At 40.4% G+C, this 18,505-nt stretch overlaps 2 protein-coding genes across 2 annotated transcripts; one reads left to right on the top strand and one right to left on the bottom strand.

Annotated features, from left to right (window-relative positions):
* Nucleotides 1-300: 300 nt before the first annotated feature.
* Nucleotides 301-3,947, top strand: LOC124269886 (arrestin domain-containing protein 3-like). The gene is given in 6 exon segments (XM_046704931.1): nucleotides 301-314; nucleotides 925-1,044; nucleotides 1,046-1,107; nucleotides 1,832-1,961; nucleotides 3,192-3,375; nucleotides 3,799-3,947. Coding segments are annotated over 6 exon segments (648 nt in total). The 5' UTR covers nucleotides 301-311.
* Nucleotides 3,948-9,555: 5,608 nt separating this feature from the next.
* Nucleotides 9,556-18,323, bottom strand: LOC124269895 (D-beta-hydroxybutyrate dehydrogenase, mitochondrial-like). The gene is made up of 7 exons (XM_046704940.1): nucleotides 18,259-18,323; nucleotides 16,464-16,677; nucleotides 15,525-15,725; nucleotides 14,573-14,725; nucleotides 12,481-12,674; nucleotides 11,404-11,640; nucleotides 9,556-9,999 (listed from the first exon to the last, which is right to left on the bottom strand). The coding sequence occupies exons 2-7, from the start codon at nucleotides 16,675-16,677 to the stop codon at nucleotides 9,892-9,894; spliced, it is 1,107 nt and encodes a 368-aa protein (XP_046560896.1). The 5' UTR covers nucleotides 18,259-18,323; the 3' UTR covers nucleotides 9,556-9,891.
* Nucleotides 18,324-18,505: the final 182 nt, after the last annotated feature.

Here is an 18,505-nt window from a genome sequence, read left to right on the forward strand (position 1 = left end):
AAACGCCCCAGCTATAGAGCCGTAATTTAGAATGATAGAATACTATATTAACTAGTACGACCAATGTCTTTGGGATTTTGCAGCGTCGGGACAAAGGGGAGATAACCCTTCTCTGCCGGCGGGACGTTATACATATCCCTTCCGATACCAACTGCCACTCGGACTCCCGACCTCGTTTGAGGGTTCCGTAGGAAGGGGTAAAATTACTGGCTCAAAGTACCATTGACAAGCCATGGAAGTTTGACCACACAACGAAAAGGGCTTTCACAGTGGTCAGTCTGTTGGACCCTCAACACACTGTACCTGGAGCTATGGTGAGTGAGTGAGGTGAGGTGAGTGAGTGAGTGAGTATGGAAGTTTGACCACACAACGAAAACGGCTTTCACAGTGGTCAGTCTGTTGGACCCTCAACACTGTAAGTACCTGGAGCTATGCTATGAGTGAGTGAGGTGAGTGAGTGAGTGAGTAAACTAAACTTAAGTTCTCCGTGGTATGCATGAATTATTGCAATGAGTGAAGATGTCATCAATTATTCACTACTACATACATTACAGATGTCCCCTCGTTGTGGCAAGTGCTGTTTCATTAATGCTGTCGAGTTTAAAATTTTATTGAGTAAATGCCTATACTGCCAAATGTTGATTTAATTGTCCCTTTAAGGCTACGACCAATTCATAACCACGGTTTATCAACCCGTGAAGATCCGGGTTTGAATTGGTGTTTCAGCAACCTACGCTTGTCGAAAGAGACGACTAACCGGTTTGGGTGGTCAGGCTCGCTGACTTAGTTGGAGACATGTCATCGTATCCCAGTTGCGTAGATCGATGCTCAGGATGTCTGTTTGTCAATATATTATTTGTCTTTTTTGTACGTTATCGTGTCTTTCAGCAATATTTTTTGAATGTTTGTGATCTGTGATTGTAGGAAAGTTCTTCAGGTGCAAATGAAAAGAATCTGTGTTGCTTATGCTGTAAATCTGGACCAATCAGCTCCAGGTTTCAAATTGATCGACGTGGCTATGTTCCGGGGGAATCAATTCCTATCAAAGGCAGAAGTCACCAACCACAGCAACAGGAAAAAAATGACGAGATCATACGCTTCAAGATTGTACATGGTCAGTAACAAATTGTGTGATGGAAACATCGTATCCCTGACAATACAGCTTTATGTTTTCCTTTAAATGTTCTTTTTTCATCGACATTACTACTGTATTTGGAATAAGGAAATTCAACTGTAAAAAGGTGTAAAAACTATATAATATTATAACAACGGTTAAAGGGGACTGCTTTAAAAAGTTTTTAACGGCATTGCTTATTTCTATTTTAAATATGGAAAATGAACGACTGTAAAAAGGTTTGAAACGTATATATGATGGTAATGTTTAAAGGGGGCTGTAGTCCATTGTCTAGATCGCCATAATTAGTACCATGTGTTTAACAGAGATATTGCCTGTAAGGACAATCAGGAACTCTCGGATTCCAATTGAATGAGGAATAATGGAACCAAAAGGTGACAGAGTTGATGTAAACATATCGCTAAGAATAAAACGTACCCTTCGAAATTGAATAATTCACTTCAGGTATGAAAATTTCCAGAAGATGAATTTAAAGTCATATTTGGTGAGTTTACACGTAACACTCTTAGCATTGTGTTGCGTCGGCTTTGCATCAGGACACTTGATATACATGCATTGCTATAGGTACTAGATATCATGTAAATTTTACTTCGTTCATGTGTTTTATTGGCTCATAATATTTTGACTTCACATCTATTTTGTAGGTTGTTCGGTATCATGCAAGAGGCAAGACGCGAACAAACTTTGAGAAAATAGGGAAATATCGCATGGAGAAATCCTTCCTGGAGATTCTGATGTATGGAATGGTGACCTTCTAAGGGTACCGCCCGTACCGCCATCAGAGTTACAGGGTTGCAGAATAATCGAAATTAACTACTTTGTGCAGGTATGGCCATACTAAAATTCTGTGAAAAGTGTTTAGTGTAAAAATTTGTACTAATGTCATTGTGTATTTCAATAAGTTAAGCATTGAGAATTAATGGTCAGGCCCGGAGAGGGTTTTATGCTGAGAAGGGTACACCGAATGTTGAATGCATTAAACAGACAAAGGAGATAGAATTTCGGTATACTTTGGACATATATTGAAACAATTAGATCATTAGGATATATGAAGGTTTAAGAAATCTATCGAAATGGTTAGCTCTATGGCACTATTAAAACAATCACAGTGTTGTGTTGTTATCAAAGGGTCGTCACTGCTTGTCACATGAACGAAATCCATCTCAGTATAGGCGCTCTGTGCATTTGGTAAAGGTAAACTGTGCTACCACGTTGTTTTAACTGAATCAGATGTCTCTAGTGGGGTGGATAAGGCAGGGTTTGGCAAAATGGGACACTGTGGCTTAACTTGCATCACACGCTTCACATTTATACATCGAACAATTCTAAACTCTAGCTCAGTAAAGTGGCGGAAATCAAAGATGGCCGCCAATATAGCGAAACGGCTGTCAGTCAGTCATCATTATATCGTCAGACTTTGTATTTTATTCAGAATTATTCGTAACAGTGCTGTACGTGATTAACTATCTAGCGCCCCCACCCCACCACCCCCACCCCAATATATATTCTCAAAGCTCTCTCGCCCGTGTTGACCAAAATGCAAGACGGCCGTCAAATATATATTTTCAAATAAATTTTAGAATTTTTGTAGACATTATCAATATTATTGTTCAATGTTATCAATTTGGGATTAAATCATTATGTCGGTAATGAAATAATACCAACATTATTCTACTCGGTCTTATGCAGTAATGTACCAACATTATCATACTTGGTCTTATGCAATATTTTCGGTGGAAGTTCTGACCAACGTTTCATTTGAAACCGCTTGTGTTGAAGCATTGTTGAACGCTGACGGCTCAATCTAAAAGCAATGTTCTTTAGTTAATAAGGTTTCACCTTCATTCCGCTTAATTTCTGTTCATCCTCCACGGTCACGTCAGCTGAATAAGGAGCAACTTTTGACATTTATTTTTTGCTCTTCGGCAAATCAGATGACAGCTGTCTAAAATGTTCGACTTCATTGTTCGTTTCAGAGTTCTATAATCTGAACCTTGAATTTGTTATGGATATACCACTATGTCTCGAATCTGAGAAATATTTGGTGTGGTTACAGTTTTGTGTGAGTCCTGCCGGACCCGCTTTCAAGCTAGAGATACCACTCGGGGTGACCATCGGGTCCATACCACTCCGTGCCACGCTCCAGCAGTACGGGTTCGCGCCTCCTTCCCAGGGCCTCGGCCATCCCGAGCGTTACCAGGAAGGGGCACATGCTACTGCCCCTCCTGAAGAAATAATGCGTGAGTTTACTTTGCAGTCATCGCACCTGTCACTTATAAGTTCTTGTGTTAAAGTTAATAAAACTGTTACAGCAATATTTACTAGAATATTTTATGTGTCCGTCGATTCAGCCCATGCAAAACTGTAAAAGTTCGTGTTTTCACACTTTGTCACCAGAAAGCATTTTGAATTCTTCACATTATCAGTGTATCAGATGGTACACTGAAGCCCATGTAACTCCGACTGTCATATATGTACCGTGCTGCCATGTTTAACAATCATCAAAACACGTCATCTTATTATTAACCTATTACAAGACTTTCTTTAACAGATCAAGAACACCGTTTGAAATTGTGCATAAATTATTACGTTGTGTTCCTTACGTAAGACAAATCCTTTGTGATTGTGTTACCCTGAAAATTAACGTACCGTTTGCCTTTTAGCGCCTCCATCCTACGCAGAAAGTGTGTTTGGTACTGTGAACATTAAGGACGATGCTGACACGGATTTTACCAAAGGAGACATGAACTATGCTCCTGTGTACACGTACTACAACTGGGAACAGAGGACACAGACCTCGGCGCCGATGTAACAGATGCATCTTAATCAAGAGCATCCGTAACGCCATGCAGCATTCAGCATAGGCTTCTTCGCAGAAGACACATCAGCCACCACATTCATGTCTTCTGCAGTAAATGAGTCTTCATCCATACCATCTGCAAACAGATGAGTTCCATGCAGAATTCAGCCCATCATCTCGACTGCAAGAGATGGAAGTTCATCCATACCACCTTAGCAACATGCATTAATTCAGCCATCGCTGCCACTGCAACAGATGAAAGTTCATCCATACCATCTGTCACGCTATAGAATAATTACACCAGCGAGCCATCACTTCGACTGCAACAGATGAAAGTTCACCCATACCACCGTAGCAACATGCATTAATTCAGCCTTCGCTGACACTACAACAGATGAAACGTCATCCAAAACATTTGTAACAACATGGAACAATTCACCCATCGCCTCCACTGCAACAGGTGCAACTTCATCCATACCAGTTGCATCAGCCATCACCTCTGCTGCAGTACCACCACGTCGCGCGACGATGTTCACAATATTTCATTTGTCTGGACAAGACTACATGTATGCCCTAACAGGACGCTATGATACAGCTGTACTTTGCGGACAATTGTTTTAAAGGCACAATGTCACAATTTTTCGACAATATTTTGTTTTCAATTATCGATTTCAGGCGTAAGGGATAAAATAAGTGTCTTTATTGTAACACTAGAAGGCTAAAGTGAGTGCATCAGGCGTAAGGGATAATAAGTTCAAGCCTAAAGGCAAGGATGGCAAAAAGAATGAAACGACTCGCAGCAACCAAAACGATAATTATAATTCACCCATCACCTCCACTATTATATATTGGGGCATATGCACTCACTTTAGCCTCCTATTGTTACAATAATAGACTTATTATCCCTTATGCCTGAGATCGATAATTGAAACTTCGAGGCGAACAGCTTCCAAACAGATACCACTTGCCATATATGGAACGTAAACAATTGCTCCGTACACCGAAAACAGTCCCACGCGGTGTTGTCGGTGTTTGCCGAACGGGCGTCAATCACAAGTTGCGTTATAGGATATTCGTGAAGAGTGTTCCAAGGGACATAACTCTATGGGGGTTCGCTTGAAATAAAGTTCGGTCGGTAGAGGATGCGAGAGTCGATTTAATGCAACGTTGCCTTAATTCATTGGAACGTTTTAATTTAATATTGCAATTTTAATACGTACTGTTTTCGGAATAAATTATAATCTTCGCCAGAGATATATACCTCTTAAATATTCTGAATTTCCAACTTTGACAAAGTTTAATTTACTAATGTCTTCTCAACATGCCTCAAATCTTCGCCTCAAAGCTCTGGTATAGTATAAGTACCTTGTATTATGTATCACAATATTATTATAATCTCCTTTATGTCTCCTTTTTAAAACTCTTGTATAAAATTTATGTTTTAGTATATATGGAATGCTAGGTCTTTCATGTCTTGATGCACTTGTGTAAGCGCTCGGTATAACTATGTATAATCGAAAGTGGCCTGATATATCTTCCATGCTGCAAATCTCCGACCTTCAAGCACTTGTTTATATACTGTGTAAAACTAATATCTCCATACCATGATGCATCTGTACTTTGTTAAACCCATGGATTACTATATATAGACCGTCCTATTTTCCATGTCTTGATGTTCTTGTATAGGTATCATTGTAACAGGTAGCATTGGATATGGACTGTTATATCCTCTAGGCCTTAAGACTTTGCCTTAAAAAGCTTCACATGTATAATTACCTTGTAAAATTATGCATCATTGTTCATGGATTGTTATATCTTCCATGCCTGGACACACCTGTATAAGTATTTTGCAAAATCTATTGTATCGTCACATAGCCTTGCTGTACTTGCATAAGTTCCCTTATCATGTATGGACCATGTTGTACATAGGGTGATGGCCCATACCACTGTCCCGAATAAAGAAATTTCAAATATGGTAGCTTCGCTAGGGGCTGGTAGTTAGGTTTAATGAGATAAATGCATTATTAGAGAAGTGTGGCGTGATAGTGTGCCTTTAAGCAGAGAACAGAATTTGGTGCAGTTGGGGAAGCGGATTTGGCGGCACCATCTCCCGATCATAGTATGACAATGTTATCAAGCTGCATATAACGTTCGTATATCACTTTTTCGAACCACCAACACTATGAATAATGGACACTGTATACCATGACAACGGAAGGTAATGCTAGCTGTGTTAGTAGTCTAATACCAAAATGTGAGCATTCAAACATGTTTTATAACATGTTTTATTCTGGCTCCTGGATAGATATCACACACAATAACCTCTCTTCAGTATGCAGTTTTTGTCACGGAGGCCGCGTGTAGCCATTTGCTACCTTTGTACAGCGCTTGTGTTCTGCGGAGATCTGCTTCCGTATAATTTTGTGTTGTTGGCTTAACTTTGCCATTGTCTTGTCAGCTACTAACAGTACAAATCATTCTCTTTACATCTTGATGTACATTTTAGTATTAATCACGTTCTTTCTATACATGTATCACACTTACTGTACATATTCTTATAAAGTTGCTGCAGCTAATTCTGTCCGGCAAACATGCACATATATGTTGATCAGCCTGCCAGGTTAACTTAGACGACTACGAAGACAGGTTGTCTTCTCCGACGTCCGCACACGTTTGTTATATAAGACGGGTTGAGTCGAGTCAACATTGACTGTTAGGCCAGCTGCTATTTGTCTCCTGATGATCGCCACTGAAGTCTCGACCTGAAGCTTGGATGCAGATTGTTTAATTTAGAGACAGCTTTCTGTTTTCTGTACTGCTGAAGGTATTGTTTATGTATGTTTGATGTACATTGTTTTATAGCAGTTGCTTCAAATCTTAGACTATACATAATATATATGGGTTCAATTCTCCACATGGCTACAATGTGTGAAGCCAATATCCGGTGTCCCCTGCCGTGATATTGCTACTAACAGCGTAAAAGTAAACTCACTAACTCATTCACTCGATTATTTAATGTTTGTCTTAATAAACTGTGTTAACAAAATCCATTTGTATTCCTTGTTATTGCAATACAGATTACTTCTATTTGTTCATCTGGGAAAACTGATATTCAGATACTGGTGTATTGACAGCTTTGCACAGTGCAGTTTCAGCCGTATAGTCAACGTCGGTTCTACTCGCGGGCAGACTGATGGTTTGTTTGACAAATCGGTTCCCAATTGCGCAGATACCGGGGTAGAATTGGCCTTCAGTAACCCATGCTTGTAAGTGCCGACTAACGGGATTGGGTGGTCAGGCTCGCTGACGTGGTTGACACATGTCATCGTATCCCAATTACGTTGATCGATGCTCATGATGTTAATCACTGGATTTTCTGGTCCAGAGTCGATTATTTACAGACCGCCGCTATGTATCTGGAATACTGCTGAGTGTGGGGTAAAACTAAACTCACTCACTCACCCACTGATGGTTTGTCATACGGAATCTGAAGTAAAGACGTTAATGTGATGCAATATATGACTCCGATTGTAGTGACCTAGTCAATGACCTAAGTGCAACATTTGTAATGGAGATCACGGCCATCTACCAAAGAGAGCTTTCAATTTACAATTATGAACAGTGAGAGGCATTATGCAAATACGATAAACATATGAACTCCATTTCATTCATAATCTCATGCATGTTTTCCAATGTTTTGCAATTCCTAATCAATCCCAATATGTACTTACTAACATCTCACTTTGAAAAGGGCGGTGGGGTAGCCTGGTGGTTAAAGCGTTCGCTCGTCACGCAGAAGACCCGGGTTCGATTCCCCACATTGGTATAATGTGTGAAGCCAATTTCTGGTGTCCCCCGCCGTTATATTGCTGGCATATTGGTCAAAGCAGCGTTAATCCAAACTCACTCACTTATTTTGAAAAGATGTAAATGTCCATCTACTGTCCAGATTTGTAAATATCTTCACATTAATCTCCAAATGGAGGAAATAAAGATGATGATGATGATGGTGATGATGGTGATGATGAGGTATCTGAAAGATTTACGTGTACATGTAAGTCTATACTGTCTTTTGTTTGTCAGTACAAGCCAGACTTGCAATAGCTCGTTATAAACCAAGCTATGTGACCATCCTATCCACGTACACGCGTCTCACTCGCAGATGAGGGATCAGTGATCACTTGCGCAACAAAGGCACGAGGTATAAGGCCATGACAAGCAATACTGTGAACATCGAACCAGAAATGACCCCACTGTGTTACGGCAGCATGTTAATAATTCCAACCTGGGCACAGCATTCACTAAAACCTTCCACAGCGAACCACACTATTGCGGTTTGGCATACTAGCAGCCATGTTACCGAACTTTAAAACTAGGGCTGTGTATTGGCAAATAAATTGTATTGCAATATATTGCGATTCAGATACCCGTATTGCGATACGTATTGAGATATATTGGGAACTTAAGTGTTTGACATTAAGTGACACTAATTGTACATGTCGATCCAGTTTTCTATATTATAAGTACCTACAAATATACGTTATGGTTCTAACAGCAATCGCAAACTTAAGTTGCATAGTCAGGGATTCTATTTCCTTTTTATACATATTTTTAATGGTATGCCGTGTTGTCATTGAATGAAGAAGTAAAACATCTCTTGTGAAGGAAAGTCTGTATAGATTTTACTTTAAACCATAAAAATAAGCACAAAAACTTTTTATATGTTCTTTACCCAATATACCGGTTCTCAGAAAAACATATTGCAATACGTATCATTTGAAAAGCGTATTGCGGTATACCGGTAATACCGTGCAACCCTACTTAAAACGCAGTGTGTGTGGTTTTGTGTGAGGGTGTGTGTGTGTGCTTTGTTGGTTTTTTGTGTGTGTATAGAGACCGGTTTGTGCTTGAGTGGGTTGGTGTATTCCAGTGATGCCCAGCCCTGAGTGATGCTTTCTAAACCTCATTCGTGTAAGAATGTTCCAAATATAAAGCATTGTACATGCAGATAGTCAGTGAGGGACAGAGATCTTCTATATTCTGACCTAGGTAGTTGGATAATCTTCTGGAGGCTTTCTCTTGTGTGTACAATGGGAGCTAACTCTTGCCACTCTCATATTACATCTCAAGAATACCAGCAATCTTATCCTGGATATATATCCGGCCTACTTTTGGATACTTGATCATTGTTGCAGTGACGTGAATATTACCACCTTTGTCTATGGGAGATAACTCTTGCCTCTCTCATATTACATCTCAAGAATACCAGCAATCGTATCCTGGATATTCATGCTCGGCCTACTTTTGGATACTTGATCATTGTTGCAGTGACGTGAATATTACCATCTTTGTCTTTAAAGCTATTACCACTGCTTTTTGCATAGTACTGCAGTTGAAATTGTACTACCAGTCTATTGCATTGTATTATCACGGTAATATTTTATTAATATGTCCAAATATTCCCAACAAAGCTCTGATTGTTTGTCAATACATCTGACTCAACCACCGACAATTGAAATCTTCATCAGATTGTTGTCATCGGACAATATACATATTTGAAAATCATTGAGTAAATATCTTTCACAAGTTTGCCGTAGAAGGAATGAATAACTGTAAAACAAATCAATACTAAACTATACTCAGCCTTACTCAGTATGTATTTACTTTTGCCAAATGTATGTATTATGGGCCTTGGGCCTAAATTACCGAATAAACCTGTATGTCTGGTAATGAATTTGTAGTAATTAGTATGAATTTGTTTACTTAGTTAATTTTAGTACACAGTTGTAAATTACATCAAGCTGCTTTGTTGCTTTCACACTTATTGTTTTACGGGTTGATTTCCGGTTCACTATTTGCATTTGTTTCTACTTCGGAATCAACACGTACTAAAAATCAACACAACTCTGTAATCAGCAGTATTGTTTTGTACGATAGATAACCAGCGCTTTACTCCTCATGCTTCCTTTTTCAGGGCATCAGCAATGGGTCCTCCTCCAAAATAATAGTCTACAACTTTGTCCATCCACGTCTCGGGAAGAACGCTATATAAGCGGGCACACAGCTGAAACGGACAATAAAGAATGTTAGTGAGTGAGTTAGTTAGTTTTACGCCGCCTTAGCAATATTCCAGCAATATCACTACGGGGTACACCAGAAATGGGCTTCACACATAGTACCCATGTGATGAATTGAAGTCTTCGGCGTGACGAGCCAGCGCTTTAACCACTAGGCTACCCCACCGCCCTGTGAAGAATCTTAAGGTAGTTAAGGAAGAACACGCAGTACGAAACTATGATTATTGGACAGTCGCTGGGATACAATAGGTAATCGTTGAAGGTTAGAGGAGGGGTACGCTGCATTGAGTTGCACGTGTCATATGTCCATGAGAATTTATCAGATAGTATGGAAGTAAAGTTTACCTGCCACTTCTTAAACTTGCAATTTGTGTTTGTCTGACATCTTAACTGAATACATTTGCCATTTCTCAACATGTTGCAGTCATATTCAAGACAATGGTGGCGGTGGGGTAGCCTAGAGGTTTAAGCGTCCGCTCGTCACTTCCAAAACCCTGGTTCAATTCCTCACAATTGTACAATGTGTGAAGCCCTTTTCTGATGTACCCCGCTGTGTTTTTGCTGGAATATTAGTAAAAGCGGCGTATATGTAAACTCATCAACTCACGCAAGATAATAAATGACAATGTATACGATCAATTATTCTTGTCTCTTCCCTTTCACACGTTTTGATCACCAAGGAGCCACGGAAGTGAAGCTACACTGTCTTTCCCAAGGTCAGATCGGAGTAAGATATTTTCAATCACATGTTCTCGTACGGATGAGGATTTTGTTATTATTACATTTGCGTATGTCCACTGTGCACTTGGCAATGTGGATTTTATCAGCAGATTTGGTAGATACAGCTGTTGTTTGTTTCTGCATTCTTTACGTTTGACTCCGCTCTGACCATTGGCCTTAGAGCGAGTTTGAGTGAGTGAGTTTAGTTTTACACCACTTTCAGTAATATTCCATATGGTGGCGGCCTCTAAATAATCGAGTCTGGATCAGACAATCCAGTGATTAATATATCATGAACATCCATCTATGCAAGTGGGATACCATGACATGTGTCAACCAGGTCAGCGTGTCTGAACAACCGATCCCGTTAGTTACCTCTTACTGAAGACCAATTCTAACACGGATCTTCACGGGTCTGTGGCCTTAGAGGCGTGCATTAATGATTAAACCGATTAGGTCTCTGGAGTCAATCTTTGATCTATATGATCGTTAGTGTGATCACATGATCATAATATATCTAACCTGAAGTACACTTCAGACATGACACCACATATTGTAGAAAATAATAGCAGTTGTGGGTTGTTGATTCTAATTGTATAATGTGTATGTGACGAAAATATGTTTCCTGAAGGAAAACCTTGTGATTGGAGGTATGTACTGGAAATACTTACACAATATGGGTCGTACAGGCCATTGCTACCATCAGTTAAATATCTTTTTTGTGGTTGCTCGTTCAACAGTGCATCCTTGAAAGCGACCATAATGGGATGAAGAGTAGGGAAGCTGGTTGAGGAAGAGGCAATGGCGGCCTGGAATTGCTCGTCAAGGTAGTCCTTCCCGTAGGTTTGTCTCACATCCTCAGACGCCTCCTCCCACTGCTCGTCCAGGTCCTTCCTGATACGGGCAATCTGGAGTCCAGGGAGACACAATGAATTACACCCATCTGAATGGCGGTTTATATGACATACATGTGTCTACAGTCTCGGGATAGGTGGGTTCGTGGATGGGTTTAATCCTAAAACAGGAGAAGACTTTATCCAATCTTGTCGCGTTAACTTGACAGATGCTCTGTCGTAGACAACTGGCTGTATACCAGAACAGAGTATCGTGCAACAGTATTAATGTGGCGAACACAGCGGATCATTGATGCTGAATCTTGATCAGAGTCTGGGTAGCCTAGTGGTTAAAGCGTTGGCTCGTCCCGCCGAAGACCTGGGTTCGAATCCCCACATGGGTACAATGTGTGAAGCCCATTTCTGGTGTCCCCCGCCGTGATGTTGCTGGAATATTGCTAAAAGCGGCGTAAAACCAAACTCAGTCAGTCAGTTGATCAGAGTCTACAGATTTTCAGTTGCACTAACATGTATCGAATATTACACAACGTTTTCCAATTTCTGCTTTCAAACCCAAGGCGCAACACAAGTATGAAAAGTCAAAGTCGCCATTTCCAGGAATATGTATGTAGACTCGACCGGTAATGAAAATGCTTGTTTATTAAGGGAAACACATTCTTTTATGGATAGACAACTTCTTCATTGCTACAGATGCAACGTTTCGGCGTAGATGCTAACACCGTTATCAAGCAATTCATGAGTGTTAACGGTGTTACCATCTACACCAAAACGTTGCATTTATTCCAAAAAGGAAGTTGTCTATACTTGACAGATTGTTCCTCTTCACCATACCAGCTTCTAGATGCCACTTGACAACATTTTATGCAAATAATTTGTTTGAACTATTTTACATACCCCTTCTTTGTTAAGACACCCTGTGGCCCCACCAAAATGACCTGGTTCCATGATAATGACCTTGACCCCGAACCTCTTCATCTCCAGTCTAAGAGTGTCTGACAAATTTTCTCCTGCCCATTTGGTCATACTGTATGCAGCGTTGGAAGGCAAGGCGAACCTACCCTTGACGCTGGTTACATTCACTATGCGACCTGAAACCAATGGTACATAATCAAACAGAAAATTAGAACATATCGTCACCAGTTAAAACATTCAGATTATTCTACATAGAGATTTTAGTCTGAATACATTTACATACAACTGAATCTGTGCAAAGTGCAGCTCATACAATGTATGTCGTGATGTGATTCACACAACTATGCTACGGTCTATATGTCGTACCTGCAATATGAGAAGTGTTTCACCCTAACTAATAAGAGCTGTCGTGGGGTACATCTTTCCCACTGGATAAGAAGGTTTCCGCCTGGTGATGTCCTCCACAAAAGTTTGCAAAAGTCCAGCGCAAGTTTGGGAAGAGTTTGACACTTGAGAGTGCCAATTCTGGTGATTACGGATGCTGTTCAAAGAGTTTGAAGAAAGTTTATGGAACAACAGACCAATGCGCTGATGCATTTCCTTCATACAGAACGACATTAGTGCACTTTCTTCAACACTAATATTGCCATGCAAGTGCATAAGCAGATTAGTATATTAGTTTAGGCCAACAGTAGAATTCATTTGGAATCCTAAGAAAGAGAAGCCATATCCTTGTCAGCGGACGGAGCTGACTTTGCCTTCTTCAGAAGATACGTTAGATGTATCCACTGGCTTAGAGAGGTGAACTCATGAATAACTGACCCTGATAGTTTGATTTTACGCCGCTTTTAGCAATATTCCAGTAACATCACGGCGGGGGACACCAGAAATGGGCTTCACACATTGTACCCATGTGGGGATTCGAACCCAGGTCTTCGGCGTGACGAGCCAACGCTTTAACCATTAGGCTACCCCACCGCCCCTCATGAATAACTAGATTCACTAGGTTACTTACAGGTTAATCACCCTCACAAGCCCTACCGTAACTACCGTAGTGAGGGTGATTAAACGGCTTACGTATTTAATACGCGCGTAATGCATATGTATAAGGCATGATGAACATGTTTTCAAATAGAGTGAGTGAGTAAGTTTAGTTTTACGCCGCACTCAGCAATATTCCAGTCTATATGGCGGCGTTTTTAAATAGAAATAATTGCCCCAGGGCAGTTCATCAGTTATGCTAATAAAACACCTTCAAGAACAATGGACATAACTTTCCCTAGCGGTTTAACAGTTTTTTATAGTTTGCCCGTAGTTATTAATCACACAACAAAATCAATGCTTTGAAAAAGGACGAAGACTATCACAAGATGAACTGCTTTTATGAGGAGTCGTTAGCCTTGCTGAAACCTTGGTCATGCCCAGTTCAGTCCCCAGAATGTTCCAAACTTTTCTCAAGATAAAGCTAACAGTATTGGCTATGTGACAGAATCGTGTCATGCATGTTTGCACAGTTTGTGTTAGTGGTGACAATTACAGGTCTTTCTGACCCTGGAACATCTTCGAGGCTCTTCCCCTCTTGGACCACGCAGCCCATTTCGTAACAGTGGCAGAGGAAGGGGAAGCATTCACTGAAGTTGACACAATGGTCGCATGGCTAGCTGACTGTTGCATGTAGCCGTTTCAGTTTAACATACTTGATGGGTAGGTTGCCGACTTGTACATATTCGTCAGCAGAAAGTTCCTAAATCACACTGATGCCTGCAGAATCGCTGCCGCGTTGTGCATTTGGTTCAAATGCAGTTTGTAAGCATGAAAATGAATGCACTTCATGTATATTGACAAATGATTAGTTGGTTATTGTTTTACGCAGCATTCGGCAATATTCCAGTTATATGACCAGACAACCCAGTGATCAACATCGTGAGCATCGATCCATGCATTTGGGTTACGATGACATGTGAAGACAAATGAGGGTGTATTATTAATCCTTATAGTGATGGTCAGACGAGTCATATTGCAGCTACTGTATAACGTTGTACTGGTTTGTTTATATAAATACACATTGGTGTACCTCTTGCCTTTCGTATAAGAGGAAGGAACGCTTTTGACATCCTTAGAGGACCAAAATTATTGACGTTGTTAATGTGGCTGTACTGTTTCATGGTAGCAAGCTCTACATCGCCCAGAAAGTTTATTCCAGCGTTGTTGACGAGAGCCCACAATCCTGTAACCAGGAACATAATACTATCAGTAATGTAACAACACAGTATTGGTACAGAATACATGGTATAGTATTAGAGGCAGGTTATGTAAATACATCTTATTATAATGTCAATCTCGATGTTTGCAAATGTATATATATCATATTTGTGTAAATATTGCGTTAATATTAATGTCGGAAACAGATAAAACTTTCAGAGTGAGTGTGTGTGTGAGTGGGTGAGTGAGTATGGTTTTACGTCGATTTTAGCAATATTTCAGCAATATCACGACGGGGGACACCAGAAATGGGCTTCACACATAGTGGGAGTCATAGACTGTGGTTAAATGTTAATGTTAAATGTTCTCAGCGCAGCATTAAAGATTTACGTAAATGAGCTCACTCTGGTTTCAAAGGGCAAACAGAAGCGGGACTTCTAGCATTTGTATTATTATCAACCGAGTCCATTAGAAAACTGTCAGCATATGGGTGCTTACATGTAGGTTTCGCTTAACCATTGTCTATACCAAATATTCTACACAGTTTCCTCTGTCCATCATAACCCATGGGCCATTCAGCGAACAGTTCCCTCTGAATTTAAGCCTCTTGGACAACAGAGGCCACCTCTGACCACAGGGACCAATTTGACAATTTGGCGTCAAACCAGTATAACATCAGTCCCTCTTGTACATCATTACAAGTGTGACTGACTTTGGATCCATACCAAGGCCCGGGAGAAAACATCTATACAATTACATGATGTTATTCGGGAAAGGTCCGTTTCTGGAAAATGAAAAATATTAAAAAACCAATGCTTGCTAACCTGTCATTTTGCATTCGTTCTCGACATATTTCAGACTGTTTGCGACACTTTCATCACTTGAGATGTCCACCTCCAATACATGCATTCGTTTGGACCCCGCCTTTCTCAGCTGCTTTGCACCTTCTCCCTCTCCTCGCAGACATGTGGCTATCACACTGAACCCGATGTCATCTAACGTTATAGCCAAGCTGTGACCAATACCTGTAAATAATTGCAGGCTTTTGTGTGGTGACAGATACATAACACGTGTCTGAAAAATTAATACCTTTCCAAACTGGTATTTAGGGACTGTTCATAATTTATGGCTAGGGGGTGATGATGATTTTAAGGGGGGTCACCCAGTTTGTTATAGGGAGGCAGGGAGGTATCAACACTTCAATGTGATACATCATGCGTTTGGGATTTCTGAGAATGCTCTTTTGCATGACAACTGCATCATCAACACTTAAGTGTGATACATCATGCGTTTGGGTTTTCTGAGAATGCTCTTTTGCATGGGAACTGTATCATCAACACTTTAGTGTGATACATCATGCGTTTGGGTTTTCTGAGAATGCTCTTTTGCATGGCAACCGCATAATCAACACTTAAGTGTGATACATCATGCGTGTGGGTTTTCTGAGAATGCTCTTTTGCATGACAACTGCATCATCAACACTTTAGTGTGATACATCATGTCTTTGGGTTTTCTGAGAATGCTCCTTTGCATGGGAACTGTGTCATCAACACTTGTTTAGACCGAGGGGAATCTGTGTTTGAAGGAAGTCCCCAGCGCCATAAGCTTGTGTTAAGAGGCGACAAAATGGATAAGACAGACAGGCTGGCATCATACCAAATGCCAGGATCCATGGTTAGGATGGCAATCACTGCATTGTCTGGTCCAGAATGGAATTTTCACGGACCTGGAATACGGGGTTTATCAACACACTTCAAATTAACCTGTGTCACAGCCGGTGATGAGAACATATTTGTCTGTAGGCACTGCATATTTGGCAGTTCTCCTTCCGATGACCTGATACGTGTAGTAGACCAGGGAAAAGAATACCAGAGACATCAGCATATGTAGGGTTAGGGCTGAGTACAGCAGCAACAGGAAGGAGAGGAAGAAAGTCACCTCAAATGCCTGTGGTCCCAGTGTCTGGAGCAGGTCCATCTGCAGTGCACAAGGGTATATTGTTAGAGTGTCGCGGAGTATCACATGTCAGGTATTGACTTGTTACATTGACGGGAACATTGTTTATTTGTCTATAGTTTTACGCCGCACTCAGCAATATTCCAGTCACGGCGGCGGTCTGTACCCGGCAATACAATGATTTTGAGATTTTGCAGCGTTGGGAAAAGGGGGAGATAACTCTTCTCTGCCGGCAGGACGTTATACATATCCCTTCCTATATCAACTACCAACGTTTAAGGGTTCCGTGGGAAGGATAAGGTATTGGCTCAAAGGTACCACTGACGTTTGATCGCACAACGAGTGAGTGAGTAAGTGAGTGAGTGAGTGAGTTTCCTTTTGGAGAATGATGGATGCTTCAGGTAGAGCAGGACAAGCTGACCCTTCTTGCAAGCACCTGGTGTCATTACTACTTTCCCGTGATCCATTCATATAATTGCCACTGCTATTTTGTCCTTACAGCTGTTTGTTGTTGTATTCCCATCACGAAAACAAGGATTTTTTCAGACGATAGTCAAGACTGGGTATTCTTTTCTACTGACTTTCTATATTTTGAAACAATATATACATACTTTTATAGAATATTGTGTGACTTTCAGTACATAGACATTGTTGTCATACTTTAGTAGTGTTATGATCACGGTGTCTGTTGTTAGTACATAGTTATTACTTATGTGTGCGACGAAGTGACAAAATATTTTCCAGTTTTCATCACCAGCTTTGAATAGCGCTGTGGTAATGAAAACTGGGAAATAATATAGGAACGCTTGAATATTCCGGTGATCCTTTATTGTTTTCTCTCAGTATATTTTTGCGAATTTTGTTATCGTGGATATTTTCAGATTAAATTAAAGAGTAGATACGTGCAGGTATTTAGACACAACAGTGAGTATGTTACACACTATAGATTACAAAACTTCATATCATTATAAAATGTGTTAACATGAACTGGATTTTAAGTGAGTGAGTGAGTTTGGTTTTACGCCGCTTTTAGCAATATTCCAGCAATATCACGGCGGGAGACACCAGAAATGGATTTCACACATTGTAACCATGTGGGGAATCCAACCTGGGTCTTCGATGTGACGAGCGAACGCTTTAACCACTGGGCTACCTCACTGCTCCTGGACATCTTAACGTCTGTATAAATACAACAAAATCATATAACTCGCAAGTCTAAATAAACTAACAAATTCGTGTTATATCTGTTTTAAAAATATAGTTAACTCCTTTGAAGTATTGATTTAGTTGACAGTATTTTTACCAAGGGTTCAGACCCTCACACCTTAACAAATATTTGTAAAGAATATGTGCCCCAAACTCCTTCAACGGCGTTATTTCATATCAACATGAGAACTAAATGCATGAAAGGAAAACATAATTCCACACGATACAAACAAGTCACATTGATCTCCCACGCTGTCCTTGACGATCAGGTTAGCGCGCCACATGAATGAGGTTTTTACGTTTGGCAAATCGCCTTTCGTCGACTCCCGGGTAGAGGTGATCATGGAACAAAACACAAGTCATCGACTGAAGTAAAGTACATAAAGGAAGTCTTACTTTGTTAGGTCTAACTAAGAAAATCACGCTTCCGAGAATGCTAGTGCATACAGGTGTTGTCAGGATACAGGTCAAGGATACAGCTGTTATCACTTTGAGGCTCTACATCTGGGGATCACTCCAAAATATTAACAATTTCAATAATAATTTACATATTATAGGACATACAATCGCACAAAAATCTATAAAATCCACGTGGTGGTATTTGTAATGGTTATTGTAATTCGGATTCGTTTTAATTGTGTTA

This window comes from Haliotis rubra, unplaced genomic scaffold (assembly GCF_003918875.1).
Source record: "Haliotis rubra isolate DU_JTF1 unplaced genomic scaffold, ASM391887v1 Scf1485, whole genome shotgun sequence".
NCBI classification, from domain to species: Eukaryota; Metazoa; Mollusca; class Gastropoda; order Lepetellida; family Haliotidae; genus Haliotis; species Haliotis rubra.